A 22,897-nucleotide genomic window follows, 5' to 3' on the forward strand; every position below is an offset into this window, starting at 1 on the left:
TGTTGCTTCTTTCATCGTTCTGAGAAAGTTCTTGCCTTCAACTCTCTTCAAAACTTTCTCCTACTTCTGTATTTTTCAATATATCCATCTCCCATTTCTTGTCTTTTTTATTGTCTTCAACATTATGCCCAGCTAATTATGATCTGAACCTACATATGCTCCTGGGAATGTTTGACAGTCTAGTACCTGATTCCTAAATATCATACTGTTGGACTTTAAGTCTACTAAGTAAACCTTTGATAAATTCATTCAATTTTCTAACCTGAACATTACACGGAAGTTAGATTTTGTCACATTAATCAATTGTTATATTTGTAGTATGTCCTCACATTACAGCTGCACCTTATTCAAAATGAGATATTATGGAAATATCTGAACAATTTTTTCTCAAATTGAATTTTGGCTCACTTTAATATAATCATCATGATTATAACATTATGGGTGTAATTACTTACCATCCTGTTAACACAGTGGAGACTGATCCCGAGTGTGTATCAGCGTGGGGTAACAGCGCAGACTGACCGTGCCCAAGGCTAACTCGGGCCTGCATATTTATTACATTGTCAACACAGCCGGAACAAGAATCGGGCGGAAACTATTTATACCACTTTGTAGAACTTTTATAACAGCTATACCATGCGCTCATGTCCCCTGTCATTTTCTTGAACTTACAGCAGCTTATTTTTGCACATATTCGCTTCTACACTCCATGCTTCCAGCTGCTCAAGGCGTGCGCTTTCAGAGTTTTGTTTACATAGCGCAAAGTGTTTAGAGTATTATTTGTTTCTGCTATCATGAGTGGATCCTTGAATGGAAGTGGAATTGTAGAGATGTTAGAAGAGATTCTTGATGACAGTGGTTCAGAAGAAGAGGTAAATGATTCAGATCTAGACCCTGATTTCAAACTTCATATTTGTGATGAAGGTATTTATAACCTATTCTATCATATTCTATCCAGGTTTGATTTTGCACTTTGTAGTTTATTTAGCTAATGTTTCATGATCTTCATATGACTGGACATTCATTCAGAAATAAATTAGTAATGCAGTTTTCCTTATTTTAGAACGAAGTGATGCAAGCGATGATAATTTGAAGGCAGGGAATGATTCACATTCACCGGTTACTTCTGGTGATTTGGATGCGGTTTCTGACATTGCACCAGCTCCAAAAAGGCGTAAACGTTGTGCTTATGGTACTAAAACTTGTAGGAAGCCGACTGAATTAGGTTGGACTTTCACTGATTCTCCGCCTCAAGAGCCTACTTTTCAAGAACAATCGGGCGTGTCCACTCCACTGGATGACACATCGACTGTGCTAGACTGTTTTTCAATTTTTTGTTCCCAAAACAAGGGTGAAACTCTTCAAGTTCGAAACTACCAGGTATGCTGCCTCTGTCACTGAAAAACTAAGACAAACAATGAAACTGAAACCGAAAAATTTCTAAAGCTTGTGGCGGCCAGTCAAGTTATGTGAGATTTACGCATTTCTCGCAGTTGTCATTCATATGTGCCTTGTAAAGAAACTAAAACTGAGTGACTATTGGTCAAGAAGTGCATTTCTTTTGACTCCATTTCCATCATCTATTATGAGCAGAAACCGTTTCAAGGCGATTCTTTCAAGGTTTCATTTTAATGACAACATAACATACATTCCACGTGGGCAGCCAAACCATGATCCATTACATAAAATCCGTCCTTTCTTTGACAGTCTTGTTCATACATTTTGCTCTTTTTACGTTCCAAACTCTAAACTATTAGCTGATGAAGGAATGTGTGGTTTTCGTGGTCGAATTTAATTCAAAGTGAATATGAAAAGCAAGCCCGAAAAATAAGGTATAAAGTTATTTGTTGTTTGCGATGCTTTTTCAGGGTATGTTTTGAAAATTGAAGTCTATTCTGGTAAAGGTGCTGCAGACACTGGTATTATTCCACTTCTTACTAGACTGTTAGCAAATTACTTGGACAAAGGCCATACTGTTTTACATGGACAGGTGGAAGACTAAAGCTGTAGGAACTTGTATGCCCAACAGAAAAGTGTTGCCTCCAAATAACATTGTTCAGAAGAAGATACAGAGAGGCAAATTAGTATTTATGCGCAGAAATCATCTGTTTTGTTTGAAGTGGAAGGACACAAGGGACGTCTTGCTTTTGTCAACTTGTCACAAAGCAGCCTCGTCTGATGTTGTTCGCACAAGAGAGGGCTCCAATCTAAATCCGATGCTATCCTTGATTACAATGTGTATAAAACAGGGGTAGACAAGAGTGATCAGATAACAGCATATTATCCCTTTTTAAGAAAGCAACTGAAATAGTGGAAAAGGTTGTTCTTCCACTTGTTTGATATGGCAATCACAAATGCATTTGTATTGTACTGGGAAACCCGGGATGTGTGTAACAGAAAACACTTCCACCTCCAACAGTTCATGGTTGAGTTAGGTGAAGCTCTTTTAGCAAAATCTGGAATAGATGTCCACCAGCAACCAGGATCAAGTACAGCCTCCAACAGATTGCTGGGATGGCATTTTGTTGAGAGGATTCCTCCAACAGAAAAGAAAGCACAACCAACGCGCACTTGCAAAATCTGTGCAGATAAAAGAAAAGCGGAAAATGGGAAAGTAATGAGAAAAGAGACATGCTGGTGGTATTCAATGTGTTCTGTAGCACTTTGTGTCCCTGAATGCTTCAAAATATTCCACACTCAAGCTCATTAGGTGTAATACTTTGTTGTCAGACTTTTTGTTGTTGTTGTTGTTGTAAAAGGCATGCCATTGGAAAATGTGTAATGTGAAAAGTATTCAATAGATCTTAATGCAACTTTTTAATCTGCAAAATAGACACTTTAAATTTTTTGATGATATAAATGTGTTACAATTGCAACTTACCCATTATTTTCTACAGTTTTTTAAAACCTTCAAAATATGGCAGTCTGCCTGCCCATATGCCACTTTAAGACAGGGTCTTCAATGTGTTAATACATGGATTATGTAAAATTTTCCTTTTTGTAGGATAACATTTAATGTCTAGTCAGTTTTCTCAATTATATTTCTCTCTAATGAACATGGAGTGCCCCTTTTAACGTTACCAGTCTGTTTAAGTGCTAATAATCAACAATAGTAGGGGGGCTAAGTATGTTCTGAAACAATGGGTGCTATGTCAGCATTTTCCCATGCTTTTGGCGGGAAATTTCAATTTTTGCCGAGTCAAAATTTTTCGTGCAGGCAAGGTCATTGACCCCTAGTCATCCCTAGGGGTGGAGAGGGTCCTCTCGTCCCACCCCTGGGGGCCACCTCCCGGCCTCCAACCAAAAATTTTGCTGGCTTCTTTTGAAGAGGCAAGAAGCCATGCAGCGCCAACTTCCATGCAGAAACTGGCAAAGAGCACACCTTGTTGTCGAGTTTTATAGATTGCTCGTGGGGGAGCGGATGTCGGAGGTAGGAGGGAATAGCTAGTGCGCATGCATGGAGGGGGATGACCAACATGCATGCGCGAGAGACGATATAGAGTGCTCTGACAGCCGAAACGAAAAGAAAGAAAAGAACTGCATCAGACCGGTCCAAGGACTGACCATAAAACCAGCCATTATGGAAAGTATACATATTCCAGTCTATTACAGAAAAAAAAAAAAAAAAAAAGAAAAAAAAAAAAAAAAAAGAAATTATTGACCAAGTACACATTTCATCTCTTTCAGAGAATATAAGGATTCTCTTAATTATTCAAGAGATTTTAATATCTAATACTTTCATATGACAGCGATTCTTCAAAACACAAATGAAAATCCCTATATAAGACAAAATCCTCTGAAACAATTGGTCACATGATAAGTTAACACATGAAGAATTCAACGTTCATTTACCTGACCACAGTTGCGAAATTTAGATGCCATAGCTCCCACAACAGCTTTATCCACGTCTGCAGTGTTAAACACAATGAATGGCGCATTACCTCCCAGTTCTAGGCCAATGCGTTTCACTCCTTGAGAACATTGTTTATACAGCAGCTTGCCTACCTCTGTAGAACCTGTAAACAGAAATCCAGGCACCCTGTATTTTATATAATGGTGTCAGTGCAACTCACTCCTATAATCATGAAATGTAGGCAATGTTATATGTAATTAGTGTAGAGAGGGGGAAAAAATAGGACATATTAAAATAAAATGTAGGTATCTTGCTATGGGTTCATAATGCAGATTCTTCATGAACTATTTTGAGTATAGCTTTAATGAATATTTTTGCAACAAACCTGTAAAGGAGATTCCGGCTACTAATGGACTCTCGCAAAGCATCTTTCCTATAGCTGGAGCATTATCTCGATCACATGTTACAATGTTGAATACACCTTTTGGAAATCCAGCTTCCTCAGCTAGAGCTGCTAGAGCTAATGCAGTCAATGGAGTATCTTCTGCTGGTTTCACCACACAAGTACATCCCGCAGCAAGAGCAGCGCCAGCCTTCCTTGTTATCATAGCCATTGGGAAATTCCACTAAAAATACAGTTCAGGTAAGGTAAGGTGATGAACTGAAGTGAATAATCTTATTATTTAGACCTTGTAGGAACAACTGATGGATCTATCATTAAAGTACACATTTGAGGGGTGGGAGAGAGGAAGACTGATGATATCGCAAATGGCTGCACCAGCTAAAGAGACCATCTGCCCTTTTTTTTTCCCCTGCAATTAAATGTATACTCTTCCCAACAGTTTGGAAGAAAATCATATTGGTATCTTTGTTACAAACTGCGTCATGGACTGATGAAAGGAGAACTTCAAAATATACCTTAGTCTTCTACACATCATCTGGTCAACAGCTGGTCTTTTTTGGTGCACTTTGCTTAAACATGCTCAATCCTAAAAGGATTAACAGATGAACAAGAGGACTAGTACCAGAAAGCAAGAGAAATTGTTTGGCGCATACTGACTGATGTTTATTATTTATTTATTTATTTATTTATTGCTGTGTAAAGAAGCCTAACATCTAGGTCATGAATTGTTAAACGAGAGAGCAGTTTTACTTTGTATGACATTAACCTTTGCCAAAGTTGGAAAGTAATCAGGCAAAAGCAATTGAATTAGTTGAATTTTTTAAATAACTTTTACTTGTAATCATTACATTCTAGTAACTGTAAGTGTAGGAAAGGAACAAGTATCAAATCAAGTCATGTATAGAGAGAGAGAGGAACAGGACAGGAACACATAATAGGACAAACACAATGGCAGGTCAGTGTGAGAAGAGAGAGCAACAGAAATAGGAGACGAGGACAAACATGGAAACATAACAGAACAAGGACAATCTCCATTTCTTCTCAGCCTCCGACGAGCTTGTTTTCACTTTCCAGCTTCATCAGGAGGGTGGGCATCAACACTCATGGATGTAAAAGAACTGGGAGTGATGAGGCGAGAGCCTATCTATTTGAAGATGGCAGTGTATGAAGAATTGGAGATTGTCCTTGTTGTTTTATGTTCTCATGTTTGTCCTCATCTCCTATTTCTGTTGCTCCTTCTTCCCACACTGACCTGCCATTGTGTTCATCTTATTATGTGATCCTTCCCCCCCCCCCATATCTCTCTCTCTCTCTCTCTCTCTCTCTCTATATATATATATATATCTTAACATTCTAGATACTGATATACAGTACACTGGACTGAGAGTAACTCTGGAGCCCCAGCACTTGCAATGCATCATGTCAAGGGTATAAAGCCACATGTACAATGCACATTCGTTCATTTACTCGCTCCTTGTTGTGGTTACTCGTTGAGATTTAGATAACTACGACTTTATGAGTTTGCATGCTGTCAATAATGGAATAGGAATAAACACGTGACTGAAGTGATCAGGGAAATTACATTCCCATATGTCAAATAGTATTTTGAACTAGTTGGCCCTCAAAACAATGAGAACATGGGTGTAAAATGCAAACTTTGCTTGGGAGCAATCATTTCGAAAGTTCTGGTATCATTCCAGCCCCATGTAAAAAAATGTTGATTTCTTCAAGACTGATGTTCTGTAAAGACTGGTAAGTGTAATTTTACTGATTACTTGTTGAAAAAAAGCAATTGAGTACAATATTTATCAGGTAACATTAATTCAAACCAGTTACCTTTATTTTATACTTTTCCCATCACTGCCCTTTGCAAGCTGAAGCTCTGTTGTCTTTACGAGGACGTTGAAGCGGAAACAAATTCTTACTGGATATAAATGACATTTGTATCTAATTAGCAGACTAATATAACAACTGGTCTCCTCTTCGCTTTAGCTTCATGAGAGGCTTTGTGTAGAATTTGACACCTTTTTCAAGTTGTGCACAAATATCATAAATCCATAGCTTAAAATGCTTCCACAGCAGTAGTTTTTGGCAGGGAAATGTTCTGGATCTAGACTTAAATAAGTACAGTACTCGCACTTTTTCCTCTTCTTTATACACAGCCAACAAATCTGAACACACCGAGCTCAATAGCTGTAGTCGCTTAAGTGCGGCCAAGTATCCAGTATTTGGGAGATAACATAGCAAATTAAAAATCATCCAAACATAGCTAACACTAGCTATAAACATGCATATGTACATAATATAAATGATTCCCCTTGAATACTGGATGTTTTCCGTCACAGTGGAGCATAGGAAATTATTGAAATTTTTTGCAGCAGCACATTAGCACAAACGGCATAAAAGTCATTCCACAAAAAAATACATTCTAATATCAGATATAGATGGAGGTGACCAATCGTTGATTCTGCAACTTCTAGTTGGTCGTGTTGCCTGTTGATTACATTTGTCTCCCTGAATTACCATTCCCTGGTGAAATACGCACTACACTGAGTGTATCGCCTAAAACTTGCACCCCGAATAGTTCTGAAATGGAATGTGCCACTGATGTGCTGTTTTCTCAGAAATGAAGTATGACCAAGGGCTCATAATTGTAGCCCATATAGAGATTTTAATGATTATTATAATGGGAATTTATTTTAGAAAGTTATGTTTTTCAAATGGAACAATATCTATTGACACTAACAACTAGAGTAAATTAGAATGTCAATGGTATTTATTGCAGTCTGAAAATTGTCAATACCGGCAGTTGACCAGTCCATGTGTCAGCAATAACTTCAGAAAAAATGAATAAATTTCTTCAGATTCTGAAGGAGAACTACCCTTCAAAGGTTGTGTTCAAAATCATAACCACGAGCTCCAATATAAGCTTCCAGGCTGCCATGTAAAGCCTGATGCATACGTTCTAGCATTTCATAAGAAATTTCAGCACAGGCAGCAGTAATGTCATTTCATATCATCTGGTGTGTAAGTATGTCCTTGTAAATAGTATCTTAACTTTCCCCAGAGAAAAAATCTAAAGAGGCTGAATATGGTGAATGGGTCAGCCAAGGTACAGGTCCACTTCGTCCAATCCAATGATTTGGAACCGATCGGTGAAGACGGAAAGTACTGTCGGATTTTTTAAAATTATGGACACTCAAGTTTAGGCTTTAATTACTAATGAACCAATAGGCCTATTGCAAAATAAGTTACACCAATATTTTCCTGGTTTAATTTTGCATTAGAACATACAAGACACATTTTTTTGAAGTTTGTAAATTTTTTCAATTAGTGGTTGTAGTAAATATTGTCCAGGTTTTTGGCTGCTTCTCTAGGAACTGCTCACTTAAAAATATATACACGGAAAACTACTCATCTGATGGTAATGACATTGTTACAAGGTGTACAACTTTGCTTCCGCCGTTTTGTCCCAAACATTGGAGGCTTTAATAAAACAGATTACTTACACATGTATCATTCAAAGTAGTGTCCATTGCTGGCCACGACTTTCTCCCATCTTACGGGCAGTGTTCGAATCGCGTGTCGAAAAAAATTGTTCATCTTTTGAAGCGATCCACGAATCGATCCAATTTGTGACTTTTTCATGAGATCGGAAGTGTCGGTCAGCCAGGCCATGCACCATTGATCGAAACAGGTGATAATCAGAGGGAGCAATGTCTGGAGAATACAGCGGGTGGGGTAGGACGTCCCATTTTAATATTCCCAGGTATGTTTTGACCTCTTTTGCAACGTGGGGTCGAGCATTATTGTGTTGCAAAATCACTTTATCGTGCCTCTCGCTGTATTGCGGCCATTTGTCTTTCAATGCTCTGCTCAAACGCATTAATTGCGTTCGATAACTATCAACTATGATTGTTTCACCGGGTTTTAACACCTCATAGTACACGACGCCGAGCTGGTCCCACCAAATGCAGAGCATGATCTTGGAGCCTTGAATATTTGGTTTTGCCGTCGACGTTGAAGCATGGCCGGGATATCCCCATGATTTTTTGCGTTTAGGGCTATCGTAATGAACCCATTTTAAGTCACTGTTCAACGTCTCTTGGTTTCAACTCATACGGGACCCAAGTTCCTTCTTTCTGAATCATGCACATGGTCTTGAGATGTTTTGAAATGGCTTGCTGTGTCACTTCCACTGATTGTGCCAATTCGTCTTGAGTTTGACGCGAGTCTTCACTCAGCAATGTCTCCATTTCTGCATCTTCGAAAACTTTCTCTCTTCCACCACTATGCCGGTCTTCGACGTTAAAATCACCGTTCTTGAAGCGTTGAAACCACTCATGACATGTTCTTACACTAACAGCGTCCTCACCATACGTACGTGAGAGCATTCGATGAGACTCAGCCGCTGTTTTCTTTATATTAAAACAAAACGGTAACACCTCCTGCAAATGCTGAGAATTTGGCTCGTACACTGCCATGCTCAATCGAGAACAACTTTATGATGCAGACACACATCGACTAAGTTTGAATGGGGTTATGTTGACTGAGGTTCAAACTAACTGCCTGACGTCTGCGATCTGTTTCGTTCGACCGCTACGCACTGTTGTCGCCATCCATCGGCAAACGGCGTAAGCAAAGTTGTACACCTTGTATAAGTTTTGGCTACATGTATTCGTAATGTAATACTTAAGTTACACTCCTTTTCAACCACCCCGAAGAAAGTTTTTATCATTTTTCTACAGCAACATTTTCTCAGCCCAGGATAAACGTACGACAGGAAATATGGGCTTGTTTTGAAGCAATCAATCATGCTTATCAGGAACTACAACCATTGTAACCGTACAGTGTGATATTGAATTTTAAGACGAGTTTTATTGATGGGAAGTTGTGTTTGCGCTGGACCGTGTGATTAACAGCGGGAGGGATGGCGAAATCGGGTACAGCGTTGCCGCATTCAGTAGTAAACACAGCACGCAACGAACACAGCCTTTTGTTTACTTTCAACATTTTATTTAATTTTCTCGTACGAATTCTACTTCCCATCACCTTTTCTCATAAGAACTTTGAGCGTTCAATTACAGGTTTACAAATGGTCAGCTTCCTAATTTAGAATGTCACACTGTACAATTTTTACAAGGGTTATTTACATATCTTTACAATATTTAACTCTGTTGATATTCTTCCTCTGAAAAATCACTAAGTTCCGATCGGAACTGCTGCCATTAATGTTGATTATGATGGCTCAAAATGAGGGACATTTTCAGACAGTCCATCTTTCTCCTGTGGTAGCCTTCCATTTTTTTAGTGTGCAATTTTACACTGTTTCCAGAGTTTCAAAAGCGTAGAAATTCACATATCAGTAAAATCCTCATATTAGAACAATTACAGGCAGAGCTTTTAATTGTGGGGAATCCCTTATTCATGTAAAAATTGCATATGTTTCATCGTATTGTGGCCAAAGTAAAATCGTCAAGTTGGATTTTCGGACGTCCCTGCCAGTGACAGTGCCACTCGAGTATCAGACATTTATAAACATTGATCTGGCACTGTTAATCAGGATTAACAGTTGTGTATCACTTTCTTACTCTCAAATTTTCTGTCAATTTTTTGTCGCTACTAGGTTTTTATGATACAATATCGAGGATTAAAAACAGTACATTAAAATAAACAATTAACCCCTTGGCTTACCTAACCGCCAAATCAACGGGGTGTGCTACCTTGGACTCGACTTACGTAGCCGCCAAACCGATGGGGCAATGCAGTGCCCTCTGATATCAACAAAACAGTGAAGTAGTTGATTATTAATTCAACAGATGGCATTAAAATGCTTTTTTATATTACAAGGAAGTCTCTTATCACTGTATTTACATAATCTTTCACCAAGCTCGATAGCTGCAGTCGCGTAAGTGCGGCCAGTATCCAGTATTTGGGAGATAGTGGGTTCAAACCACACTGTCGGTAGCCCTGAAGATAGTTTTTCGTGGTTGCCCATTTTCACACCAGGCAAATGCTGGGGCTGTACCTTTATTAAGGCCACGGCCGCTTCCTTCCCACTCCTAGCCTCTTTCCTGTCCCATTGTCACCATAAGACCTATCTGTGTTGGAGCGAGGTAAAAAACATTCTCTTTCAGTGAATAACCGCTGTATTTGAAGACAGCTTAAAGGTGGTTGTCGTGATTATTCAGTCTGTAAAGATGAGTGCGTGCGAAGCTATAACCGAGCGGGAAGTTGTGGATATTTTACTAGATATTGAATGTGATGAAGATTATGATATATCTTAAAGTTCTTCTAGTGAATATAGTGAAGTTTGATAATGATACGAGTGATGAAGCAGAAGTAAATGTTGCGACTGTAAATGTTACCATGCACTGCAACAAAAAACAGAAAGTACAAGAATGGAAGTGGAAATCTATGTGTCAATTACAATATATTCCTACAAAAGTGCAATTTACGGTAATTCCTGGGGTAAGTCCTATTTTTCAAAACATTGAAGTTATGGCTAAAAACATTCTAGATCAATTTCTTGGTGATGACTTTTGGCAAAGCGTGTGTGATGAGACAAACAGATATGGGAACAGTTCTATCAACACTGACAAGTAACAACCAGGATTCGAAGTGGTATGATGCAACTACTGGTGAAATAAAGGCATATATTTCACAATGCATTCTACAATTGCAGGTTAGGAAAGACAATCTTCAGTCTTACTGGAGCACACAGAAATCAACTGAAACACCTTTATTTAGAACTGTTATGCCACACAAAAGGTTTGTAATACTTTGTCATTATCTGCACTTCGTAAATAACAAAGAGATGGATAACACCGATTGTTTAGGCAAAATAACGCCTGTCGTAGAGCAGCTGAACAGTATATTTTTTCACTGTAATGTAGCAAATTTCATTGAAATAGTTATTTGTACTGCGTTGGCCTTTGGAGAACAAGGCAGCTGCTGTCTGGCTCGTGACCTGAAGATGACAGGAGGACAGCGACTGCAGTTTTGGTTCTTTGTTACGTGCTACTACTCACAGCAGCTCCCTAATTGTCTTCATGACACATGGTTAATGCCATTTCAAGATTCCTTGTATTTCTAAACTATTGTTTGTGCCACGAATCGAACCCAGGTTGCCTTAACGAGACTGTAGAATTCTAGACCGGAACCGCAGTAGGGGTCTGATTAATTCTGAGTATTTATGTACTGGTTTCACATTATTTGAGCAAATAGTTGCAGGGATATTAATATTTAAATACAGCAATATATGAAACTCATTTGCATCAGAATTTAAATGGTAAATCGAAGGTTCAGAGCACATGTTTATATAGTAAGCAAAGGGGTTAATAAACTTTAACAAGCAGAGTTCATATGCCTTGTGATTTCAATCAAACAGTCATTACAAGATGGTATAGCTGATGAAAATCTTATCCCTTAAAAGTTTTGTTCCAATGGTCATTGGAGTCTGAACTTATAACACAAACATAATACAAAGTTCTTTATCTCACTCATTTTGTACTTCAGTTTCCCTTCCATTTCTGCGGTGGCAACCAATACATTATACACCAGTGTAACAATGGAAGTACTCTTTGCAAGAAAGTTGCACTTTTGTGGGTCCATGAACTTGCTGTGTTAATTCTATCTTAAGTGACAGGTATTTCCGTACTTTCTTTCTTTATGTGAAGTAATTTCTGAATGTATTCTACAAATCAGTCCAGCACTTTTCAACCTTATAAAAACAGAGAATGTAACACAATATTTAACCCCACGACTGCCACATAATAATTTCTGTGCTGCCAAGGTGAAGTTCAGTATAAACTTAAATCATTATAACATTGGTAGGGGAGTATTTTTTATATCATTGCAAACTATACAGTCAGGCTGTAAATTACCATTATTTTCCATTAGATTATTTAAAATACTAAACTATCAAAAACATAAGATATATAGAAAGTTAAAAATTATTTTTACACATTTCAAAATTGGATGTTGATTACTAAATAAAAGTTAAGTACCAAAACAAAAATTCTGAGTTGTACAAAATAATGACCATTATACTGACTTTCAGTGTACTGATTTTGAAGACAATACATTGAAAATTAGAGAAATGGTGTTTTTTTTCATCACGCAAACAAATTGATCTTTCACCACCACAGTTTGTCCAACCGAACTCGATAGCTGCAGTCGCGTAAGTGCAGCCAGTATCCAGAATTCGGAAGATAGTGGGTTCGAACTCCACTTTCGGCAGCCCTGAAGATGGTTTTCCGTGGTTTCCCATTTTCACACCAGGCAAATGCTGGGGCTGTACCTTAATTAAGACCACGGCCGCTTCCTTCACACTCCAGCCCTTTATAAGCTATGAATTTCATTTTTGTTCCATATTGAAGTGGAACAATTAATAAAAATTTCACAACTGAAAGTTGCCATGTAGGTCTTTACTAGCTGGAGTGATTATTTTCTCTTATACTGATAGTTAAATGGGAACATTCTTGCTTGTTGTTGGCTGTAGCATTAAATATAGATATAAATATAGATATAAATATATATAAATATAGATTGACTAATGACGGCAACTTTCGGTTGTGAACTTTTTATTACTTCTCCGACAAAGATATGAAGACCGTGGACCCACTTTGTAAACAACAAGATTAATGGATCCAACAACTTCATCACCTACTCAGTACCATACTATAGTTTAATATCACAAGTTTTCAATAAGAAAGTTTCTATGTCACCTTAATTAAGGTACTAAAGGTCCATTTCAACCTTTTCTTCAAATTTAAATCGGGTTGCCTTTAATCAAATTTCATTCGTACATTGATACTGCAACTCAAGGTTCAACTTTAGCCATAGACCTTCTTATTATTATGTGGATATGGACTAGTTGTCTATTTTATAAAATAATTTAAATCACCAGTGCAATATCACACCAACATTATTCATATCTTCGCAAACATTTCAAATAAGCTTTAACTGTAAATTATCAATTAAGAACTTATAACAATTTCACATTGTGTAATACTCATTCTCAATGTTATATTTTGACCAAAACAATCAGGATCCTGATTTTTGTCTTTTAGGTTTGAGTGTAAAAAGGCTGATGATGCCCTTATAACGGGTGAAACATGTCCCATGAAATTTTAATATAATAAGATGTAAATCCTAACTTTAGGAACTCAATTGTAAGAATAGGTTGATCCTAATAAAATTTTAGTAATAATTTTTAAACTGTAAAGCAACTTGTAATAAAAAACCAGTTTGCTCAGCTTCTTCTTCCATTTATTCCTGTTAAGATGGCTCCCTTCCACTTCTTAGTTCCTCCCCTTGGCCTGCACATTATTTGGGCTATCTAAGTTTCTCATATCAATCTGTGTTTGCAGTGGCAAATCAAAATCTGAAATCTGGTCACTGTTTGCACCCCAGTTCTCTTTATTGTCACTATTTACTGTCAACTTTTGCACATTAATGTTTCCTACTCGAATAAGTTCAATAACATCCCAGGTCTGTTCATTGTCAACTTTTGCACATTACTGTCTCCTCCTCTAACAAGTTCACTGTATAACTACACTCATGTTCATGAAAAACAGAACACCTTGAAAGACTAGAGATAGGAAGCTCATATTCACAGGACATGTTCATTAGTATGTTCTGCAGAAACGATTAGCATTTCAGTTGCCTATGTTCAGCATGTGTTCTGTCGCCTAGTAGGCACTGGGTCCTCCATGGGTACTGATAAATTAACCATGCATGATGACAATGACGCGTATAAGGCGCGAATGGTGTCATGGGGTATATCCGTCCATGCTGCATTCACCTAGTTCCAAAGTTCACCTTTGGTGGTTGGCATTGGGTCACAGCGCCGCACCAGTCGTTTCACCCATATCCCACACATTATCGATTGTTGACATGTCTGGTGATTGGGCAGGCCAGGGCAATAGTCTGATATCCTGTGACAACAAGAAGGCACGTGTTCGTGCAGCAACATGTGGTTGCGCATTGCCCTGCTGAAATATGGCCTCTGGGGTGTTGAGCAGAAAGGGTATGGCTACGAGTCGCAGGATGTCTTTCACGTAGGTCAAACTGGTCACAGTGCCCGGGACACGCACCAACTGTGATTTGCAGTTGTACCCAATAGCACCCCACACCATAAGGCCTTGAGTTGGCACTGTATATGTTGTGTGAATGCACTTAATGTGATGCCTCTCCCCCTGTCTCCAAATCTCCATGATACTCGCTCAGTGTCCCTCCTAGAAATACCGGTCCTCCGAACAACCACATACCATCGATTATTTACTATCACCGCTTCAGGAGGGTCGAATGCTCTTCCCAAAGACATCAAGGATGCTGCATCAAAAAGTATATTTAAAACCTCTTACCAGCAGTTCCTCGATAAGTGATTCCAGCAAGGTACCTGTATGAGTGGAATGAGTGATTGTGTGTGAAAATGATATGAGATTATTGTAAAAAAAAAAAAAAAAAAAAAATTGGGTTAATATAAACATTTAAATTAAATTAAAAACATCCGTACTGTATTTACAAAGTAGAAGTAGCCTAAACATAGCTAGTAGTAACTACAGTATTTAACTTAGATCTAGCATTGCAAGGATACGATTAGTTAAATTTCATTTAATATTTTTATTAAGTTTACTAGTATTTTTACGTTCGTATTTCTTTCGTTGTATATTGAAATGAGAATTTTTTCAAATCTGTATTATGTAGGCAGTTCCTTTTTCTTTCTTTATTCTTTTCGTGTATAATACCAATATAATGGTCCGTTATTGGACATTATAAATTTTCCAGCTAATCATTCTTGGTTGCCTGCGCTTCGCCCTCGTGTGCTAAGTTGGGCTCGTCAGTTGGGACTTAGCACCCCTCCCAAGACGCAAGTCTAGTGCATACCTGTGGAGGCCACCACATACAGTAGGCTACTTGAAGCCACCAGCAGTGCCAATGCACTATGAGAGTTATGAGGCTTCATAGCACACGAGGGCGCAACGCAGGCAACCAAGAATGATTTAGCTGGAAAATTTATAATGTCCAATAACGGACCATTATATTGGTATTATAAATTTACTCATTCAGGACAAATATTTTAAGTTCCCTATGGGAATCAACATCTATATAATTTTCGTGTATATATTAATATTTTTGTCTTAAACATTAGTGTTATTTGTAGTTCTTAGTATTTTAAGTTAATCAGTGTCATTGTATTAAAAAATAATAATACGTGTGTGGTTAAGTGTAAGAAAGGGCCAAGAGCCCTAACTTCGTCATAGAAAATGAAGGCTTTTACCTATCTATCTATCTATCTATCTACCTGTCTGCGGCGAACAAAAATGCGGCCATCATTTTCAAACAAACAGAACCTGGATTAGTCCGAAAACACTATCTGCTGCAATTCCTGTCCCCAGTGACATCGTTCCATACACCATTGCAGTCTAGCATGTTTATGCACATTAGTCAAAGGTAGGCAGACAAAGAAGTGGACGACGTGCAGGTAACCCAGACCGTAATAAACGGAGACGGACTGTCACTTCTGATAATGTACAATTGTTACATTGTTCCACTGTTGTGCCAGAGCCGAGGAGGATGCAGATCTGTCCTGCAATGCCATTTAGATGAGGTGTCGATCTTCTCGGGGGGGGTCTGGGTGGTGTGACCAGACCCATCTCGTCGTGTTCTATGGCCACCTGTGAACCATTCTGTACACACCCGTTGCACTGCCGACACAGTTCGTCCCACATGAGCAGCAATTCCTCAGATGGATGCATCACGTTCTCTCATGCCAATAATGCGTCCTCTTTCAAACTCACTCATTTGAAGGTACGGTTCTCGCGAATACATCTGTGAGGCATCCTGCACGTTTGCTAAGACACACCGATCCATTACCTTCGGTTTATAGTAACAACGAGAGCCGCAGGCACATTTTACCAGTCTGTAGTGGTGCGCCAAAATATCGATGTTGACACTGAACCTGAGGGCCAATATGGTTGAAATGCTAATCATTTCTTCAGAACATACTAATGCACATGCCATGTGTATATGAACTTCTTATCTCTAGTCTTTCAAGGTGTTCTGGTTTTTATGAACATGAGTGTACTATCACCAATATCACAATCTTGAGTACACAATAAAGCACTTCACTTTTTTAAAATAATGATTTTGTCAGAAGACAATTTTTTTTGGATCCTGGCAGTATAGAAATGGAAGATACCATACAATAACTTTGAAAGGAAATTATTCTGGTTCCACCCTATTCAATACCAATCAATCAGATACCTAAAATCAATGAATTATTATTACTATTATTATTATTATTATTATTATTATTATTATTATTGACAATTACAAATTCCACATTTTTTGGTACATGTTTCAACCTTGTTTATAGGACTTCTTCAGACATTACTAACTCACTCCGTAAGCTTCTGAGGGACGTGAAGTTCCCATGCTGATCTCACAATCCTCTTCCATCCTTTTCGATCTTGAGCCTGCTCTTCCCAGTTATCAATTTGGAGGGTCCGGCATACCTTGTTGATCTCTGTCTTCCAGGTGCTTTGTGGTCTTCCTGAAGGTCTTAACCCATTAAGAGATCCCTTGTATAGATCTACTGGTGCTCTTTTATCCTGCATCCTCAGTACGTGTCCAGTCCAGCACAGTCTGTTGGATTCTATCACAACCATTATTGTGTGTTGTTGAGAGAGGGTGTAAATCTCATAATTAGATTTTCTCTGCCAGCTTTGAGAGATAGGATCGAACCATGGGCCGAATATTTTTCCATAAACTTTATTCTCAAAGACTTGCAATTGCTGCTGCTCTTTCTTTGTTATACTCCATGTCTCGGAACCATACAGGAGTACTGGTTGAATGATTGTATTGTAGATGATCATTTTTGCACTCCTTGTTAAAAACTTGGGAGCCTAATATAGGGCTCATAGAGTAAAATGCCTTATTTGCATTCTTTATTCTAGCTTGGTGTTCTTGTTGCCTTTGGTTTTGCTCATAGATTAATACACCAAGGAATTTAAACTCCTCTACTCTTTTAAATACTGAAATGGTTATAACGTCCGCCATGCCAACTTGCTATCGGCCGTATCGCCCCCCCCCCCCTACGCTCGACCGCGCCAATCACAAGCAGTGATTACGTGCTGGGTGGGCCCTTCTCTCTTCTGTCCGTGGTCGTGCCGCATGGGACGACGAAAATTACTCGACTTTTAATCTGGAGTCTTCCATTTCGCGAGGTTCCTGGATTCATCGAGCATCCGGACTGTTCTAGAAGGGCTGGCGTAGGTATATAAGAGCAGTTACTTGCCTGCAGACAGTCAGTGAGAATTAGACTGGGTTAGTGAGTGAGAGTGAGATTGAGTTCGCTGGAACGCAGTCAGTGATGGCCTGGGAGAGTGCAGCCTGATGGAGTATCTGCCTGTTGGAGCAGAGGACTCGTTCCTGTTTCCCTGATGTCGTGTGTGCGAGTCCCTTGAGGCCGACTGCTGGAGAAGAACCTTGGGAGTTCGAAGCAGCGTGAAGGGAACACTGGGTGCCGACATGTGCAGACTGTGAACGGAGTTCGATTGATTGAATGAACAGCGGATACTATCCCGACCTGCGAGAATGACATGTAGGCTGTGGACCGTGACAGCACTAACGAGTGTGACTGAGTGGCTGAGAGATTGTAGTGTAAAAAATCGATGACTCTGTGTGTGTCATTGTAGATTGAACATGAGAAACTAAGAGAGAGGGTGCGAACCGTGTAAGTGTGTAACCGTGTACTTGTGTAAGTTGTAAGCTCGGCTATCTTGTGTGTGTGTAAATCTGTAATTGTAGTGCTTAGTTAATAAATCTTAGAAATAGGACGCTACCAGGTTCTGTACACATTTATTTACCCAGCCAACATGTTACAATATATATTTGCCAATCTTCAAAGGCAATCTGTCAACCTCCTCATGATTCTTCAGACATTACACTTGATAAACAATCGTATGGATTTGCGGTTAAGGAAAGTTTTTTTAACAACATTGGACATTGTACATAAATTTTTTTCCATATTATTTGTTCATTACGTTAGAAACAAATGTTCTTAGAAAATCATCGTAATGGTTTCTTTTTTTTGCTAGTGGCTTTACGTCGCACCAACACAGATAGGTCTTATGGCGACAATGGGATAGGAAAGGCCTAGGAGTTTGAAGGAAGCAACCGTGGCCTTAATTAAGGCACAGCCCCAGCATTTGCCTGGTGTGAAAATGGGAAACCACGGAAAACCATCTTGAGGGCTGCCGACAGTGGGATTCGAACCCACTATCTCCCGGATGCAAGCTCTCAGCTGCGCGCCCCTAAGCACATGGCCAACTCGCCCCGTAATCATCTTCTTAGACTAAACTGTCCAAATATTGACCACATGAATGAACATGTACAAAAAAAATGTGTTATATGTCAATATTAATAATGCTAATAATAATCAAAATATTTTAAGAAATTGATTGGTATTCAATAAGGAAGAACCAGAATCATTACCTACCTTTTGAGGTTATTGCATGACATCTGAGTCAATATGGAACAGCAAAATTTTTGACTCTTGGGAGTCCTAGGGTTAAACATAAAACATAATTGCAGCGAAAGGTGTGAAATGTCAGGAAATGATGAGTAACTCACCGGAGTTATTAATCCAGTTACTCCAATTGGCTGTTTTATTAGTATCATTTCTTTGCTCTTGACAGGACTGCACAAAACTTCACCCTGTAATAAGAGGTAATCCACATACCTTTAAGACCAATCAAGTACAGCAGGCACAGTATAAATGGTGAACATTCTAACATAAATATTCAAAATTACATAAATGAGTAAACGCTGTGAACATAACAAGATGTCCCATTATAATGAATCAAAAGAAAAATTTCATAATGGATCAAGCACTGACTTCAATTTCTTAACCCCAAATTTTGCTACAATCAGGCTGAATAATGAACAGAATCATTGAAATGCAATGTCGTATGGCTTTTAGTGCCGGGATATCCCAGGACGGGTTCGGCTTGCCAGGTGCAGGTCTTTCTATTTGGCGCCCGTAGGCGACCTGCGCGTCGTAATGAGGATGAAATGATGATGAAGACAACACATACACCCAGACCCCGTGCCGTAGGAATTAACCAATTAAGGTTAAAATCCCCGACCCGGCCGGGAATCGAACCCGGGACCCTCTGAACCGAAGGCCAGTACGCTGACCGTTCAGCCAACGAGTCGGACAACAGAATCATTCATACATACAAACATTGCTTTGCACTGGATTACATTTCATTTCATTATATTTTGATACTGTCACCAGCTTCCTATCAATGCAGCTGTAGTTCAAATCCCAGTCAATGTGTGTATGTGGGATTTTTGAAATGAAGTAACATCCCTATGGTTCAGATTCCCGCACGTAGCATCACGATATCAACAATCATAGTTAATAAATTTGGCCATTTTTGGTCCTATATTCGTCCATATTGACTGTGACAATCAAATAACACAATGGGTTATTAGTGGATAGGACCTGACAATATTTATTGTTTTCACTAAAACATAATTAATCCCTTAATTGTACATGTTTCGAGAAATTTCTTCATCAGCGATGTAAAAAATAGAAAAACATGCTAAACATCCTTACTTTCTCAAAAAAATGTTTTATAGCCAAACATTTACTAATTGTAATTTTGGTCTTGGATCCTAGAAAGTGAGGATGTTTTGCAGGGTTTTTTGATATCACAGATTAGGAGAATGGTATAAATTTCTCAAAACATGTACGATTAGTAGATTAACTATGTTTTAGTGAAAACAGTAAATATAGACAACCCGTTGTGTTAATTGAACAACAATCATGTTGAACTATGCACATTTTCAACCACCACAGTGCTACAGGTCTAGTGGGTCTACTGACATTCAGATTATCGTTTGTTTTCCTTAGGGCAGAACTAAGTGTTGTGCATTCAGGATGACAAATCTCACTACTACAAATGCCCGTTTTTATTCCAAGTGTTAATAACTTTTAAGATTAAATAAATATTTCCACAATTCACAATTCCTTATCATGAAATCCATGATTTGTCATTTTCTAGGTCTCCTCCTAATTCTCCTACACTCTGTAATCTACTCCATTAATCTCCTAAATAATCTTGCCTCATCTACATGCACTTCATGGACCATATACACTGATTCATATACATTGTTTCACCAAATGTCTTAGACTAACCTGGTCTTTATACCTTCATGACAAATACACTGTCATTGTTCCCTGTAGCTAATACTAGCTAAATCGATTTACTTTCATACTTATTATGGCTAGTTTATAACCCAAACACCACACTGTTTTAATTACCGAACATGAGAGTTGATTGAAATGCTGAGAGACAAAGTAATAAAATTTAGTCTAAACCAGTGCTCTTCTCTAGAAAACAAGTTGCTGGTACTCACCATGAAGATTTAAAATAACCTTCCATATACAAGCATTATCTCTAGATTGGTTCCTGATTCTGGTATCAACAGCAGCACAACAAACAGCTAGGAGCAGCTACGAGTCCACACATATTCTCAGGTTGAAATGAACGAGAGAGGAGTTCTTAATTCCAATATTAATTGGTCTGCTATTTACAGGGCTGTAAAGATGAGCGGGTCGGGGTCATCAATGTAAATGAATCTAACAAATCATTCCTATTAGACCCTTTGCAGTTTGGCTTCAGGAAAGGCCACAGTACTGTCCCTGTTTACTACCATCAAGGTAATCTGCCCCAGACTAGTTAGCTGATCCCAGGCGTGCTCAGTTCGAACAATGAAAAATAACTTTAAAATTACACCCTGGATTTGATGGGGAACATACAGGGTGTTTCTATATTCCCATTAGAGACTTTGAGGGCCTGCAGTGGGGACCAAGACGGTTAAGTTTAGTATAGGAACTTATGCCCAGAAACGTACCGTCTTCCCGCTACCCATAAAAAACCACCACAGCACACGTTCAAATCTCCTGCATTTTCAGCGCCACTGACTAGAGTATGTACATCATTGAACGATCACGTGATGCCCCAAACACCTACAGGTTTGTTGACATTCCATCCCATTTAGTTGAGTGTGTGATCCGCACGGAGACATGTTGTACCTGCTGTTATACTTGTGATTTTTGTTCATACTACAGTACAGCAGTAATTCTTTACGGTGTATACAGCAGTAACCTGCAGTGGTCCGATTGCTTGGCTTGCACATTCAACCGACCTGACACCGCTAGACTACTACCTGTGGGGTCGTATGAAAACTTGATTTATGAGACCCCTGTGGAATCTGAGGAAGATCTGGTGCGGGTTATGGTTGCGGCGGATGTTGGAGGACCAGGTATTGATGATTGTGTGTACGAGAACATGATACTAGGTACCGTCCGTGTTTGTATTGATATCGGTGGTCGTCACATCGAGCCCCGCCAGACAACAAACAGCAGAAGTCGGACAGAGCGCCAAAAATGCAGGAGCTGTGGAAGTGTGCTGTGGTGGTTTTTTTGCGGGTAGCGGGAAGACGGTATGTTTCTGGACACAAGTTCCTATGATAAACGTAACCGTCTTGGTCCCCACTGCAAGCCCTCAAAGTCTGTAATGGGAATTTAGAAACACCCTGTATATCTAATGTGGACAAGACGAGGTCATCTAATAGCTATAAATGATATAAGGCGACGCATGACGTCAGTGTAGAGGAAAACATATTTATTAAAATAAACAAGAAAATATGGAAATATATAGAAAAAATAATCAAATGTGATAAAAAAAATACATGACTCAGATTTTTCTCACTGCTTAGAGAGTTCATCTTGAGGATCAAAAATATATTACATTTTAATAAGTGTATGCCGACACACATACGTGATATTCAGCAAGAAAAATTCCTAAGTTTTAGCACTTTAACACTGTGGCCTGCGAGCTCGCACCACGCTTCTGGCTGGTTTGTTAACCCTTTCCACTTTAGATGAGTATTTCCCCTTTCCTACACACTTTACATTGCAGTGGGGGTCCCTGACCTTTAAAAAAAAAAAGATGTGTTTTAATGCATTTTGGGGTGAAAATAACTAATTTAACTGTACACAATAAAACTATGCTGAGTGGTAAAACATCCTACTAATATGTACACCTCAATAATGAATATACTCATGAACACAAAAAAACAACTGTGGGTCGGAACCATGCACCAATAAAAATCACACAAATGGCACAATATACACACATCAAAGAACAAAAACATGTTGTCATATTTTCCAGGCATCACCAAGAAAAGCATGCCACATTTAGACAACTCTAACTCACCACATTCATCATCAAACACTCTTTACACAGCGACACACTTTCTAATGAAAACAGCTTTTGGAATAAAAATATAAAACCTGCATTGATAGGACTGAACAATAATGGCAGCTTTTGAAACAGACTGGAGTGCAGTGGAGCAGACAAGTTTTGGAACTAGCACATGGTCTAAATAGGCAATTTCTGGAAATGATCTTTGATTTCATCCCTCAATTTCAACAGGACTGGACTCGTTTTGGAACATAGTCACTAATGGGTCATAAGGGCATTATGATTTAGAATGCGCTGGTGCAGTTAACTTGATTTCAATTTTTCTGGAACAGACAGGTTTTGGAACTATAC

The 22,897-nt window shown here is 38.8% G+C and overlaps 1 protein-coding gene across 1 annotated transcript in view; it reads right to left on the reverse strand.

Annotated features, from left to right (window-relative positions):
* Ssadh (succinic semialdehyde dehydrogenase) overlaps nt 1-22,897 on the reverse strand; it is a 144,977-nt gene that overhangs the window by 40,185 nt on the left and 81,895 nt on the right. The window contains exons 4-6 of the mRNA XM_067141311.2: nt 18,900-18,983; nt 4,239-4,479; nt 3,853-4,016 (exon numbers count right to left, since the gene is read on the reverse strand). Coding sequence (XP_066997412.2) covers nt 3,853-4,016; nt 4,239-4,479; nt 18,900-18,983 — 489 coding nt within the window. The remainder of the gene's footprint in view (nt 1-3,852; nt 4,017-4,238; nt 4,480-18,899; nt 18,984-22,897) is intronic.

Source organism: Anabrus simplex, chromosome 2, assembly GCF_040414725.1.
Source record: "Anabrus simplex isolate iqAnaSimp1 chromosome 2, ASM4041472v1, whole genome shotgun sequence".
Lineage (NCBI taxonomy): Eukaryota > Metazoa > Arthropoda > Insecta > Orthoptera > Tettigoniidae > Anabrus > Anabrus simplex.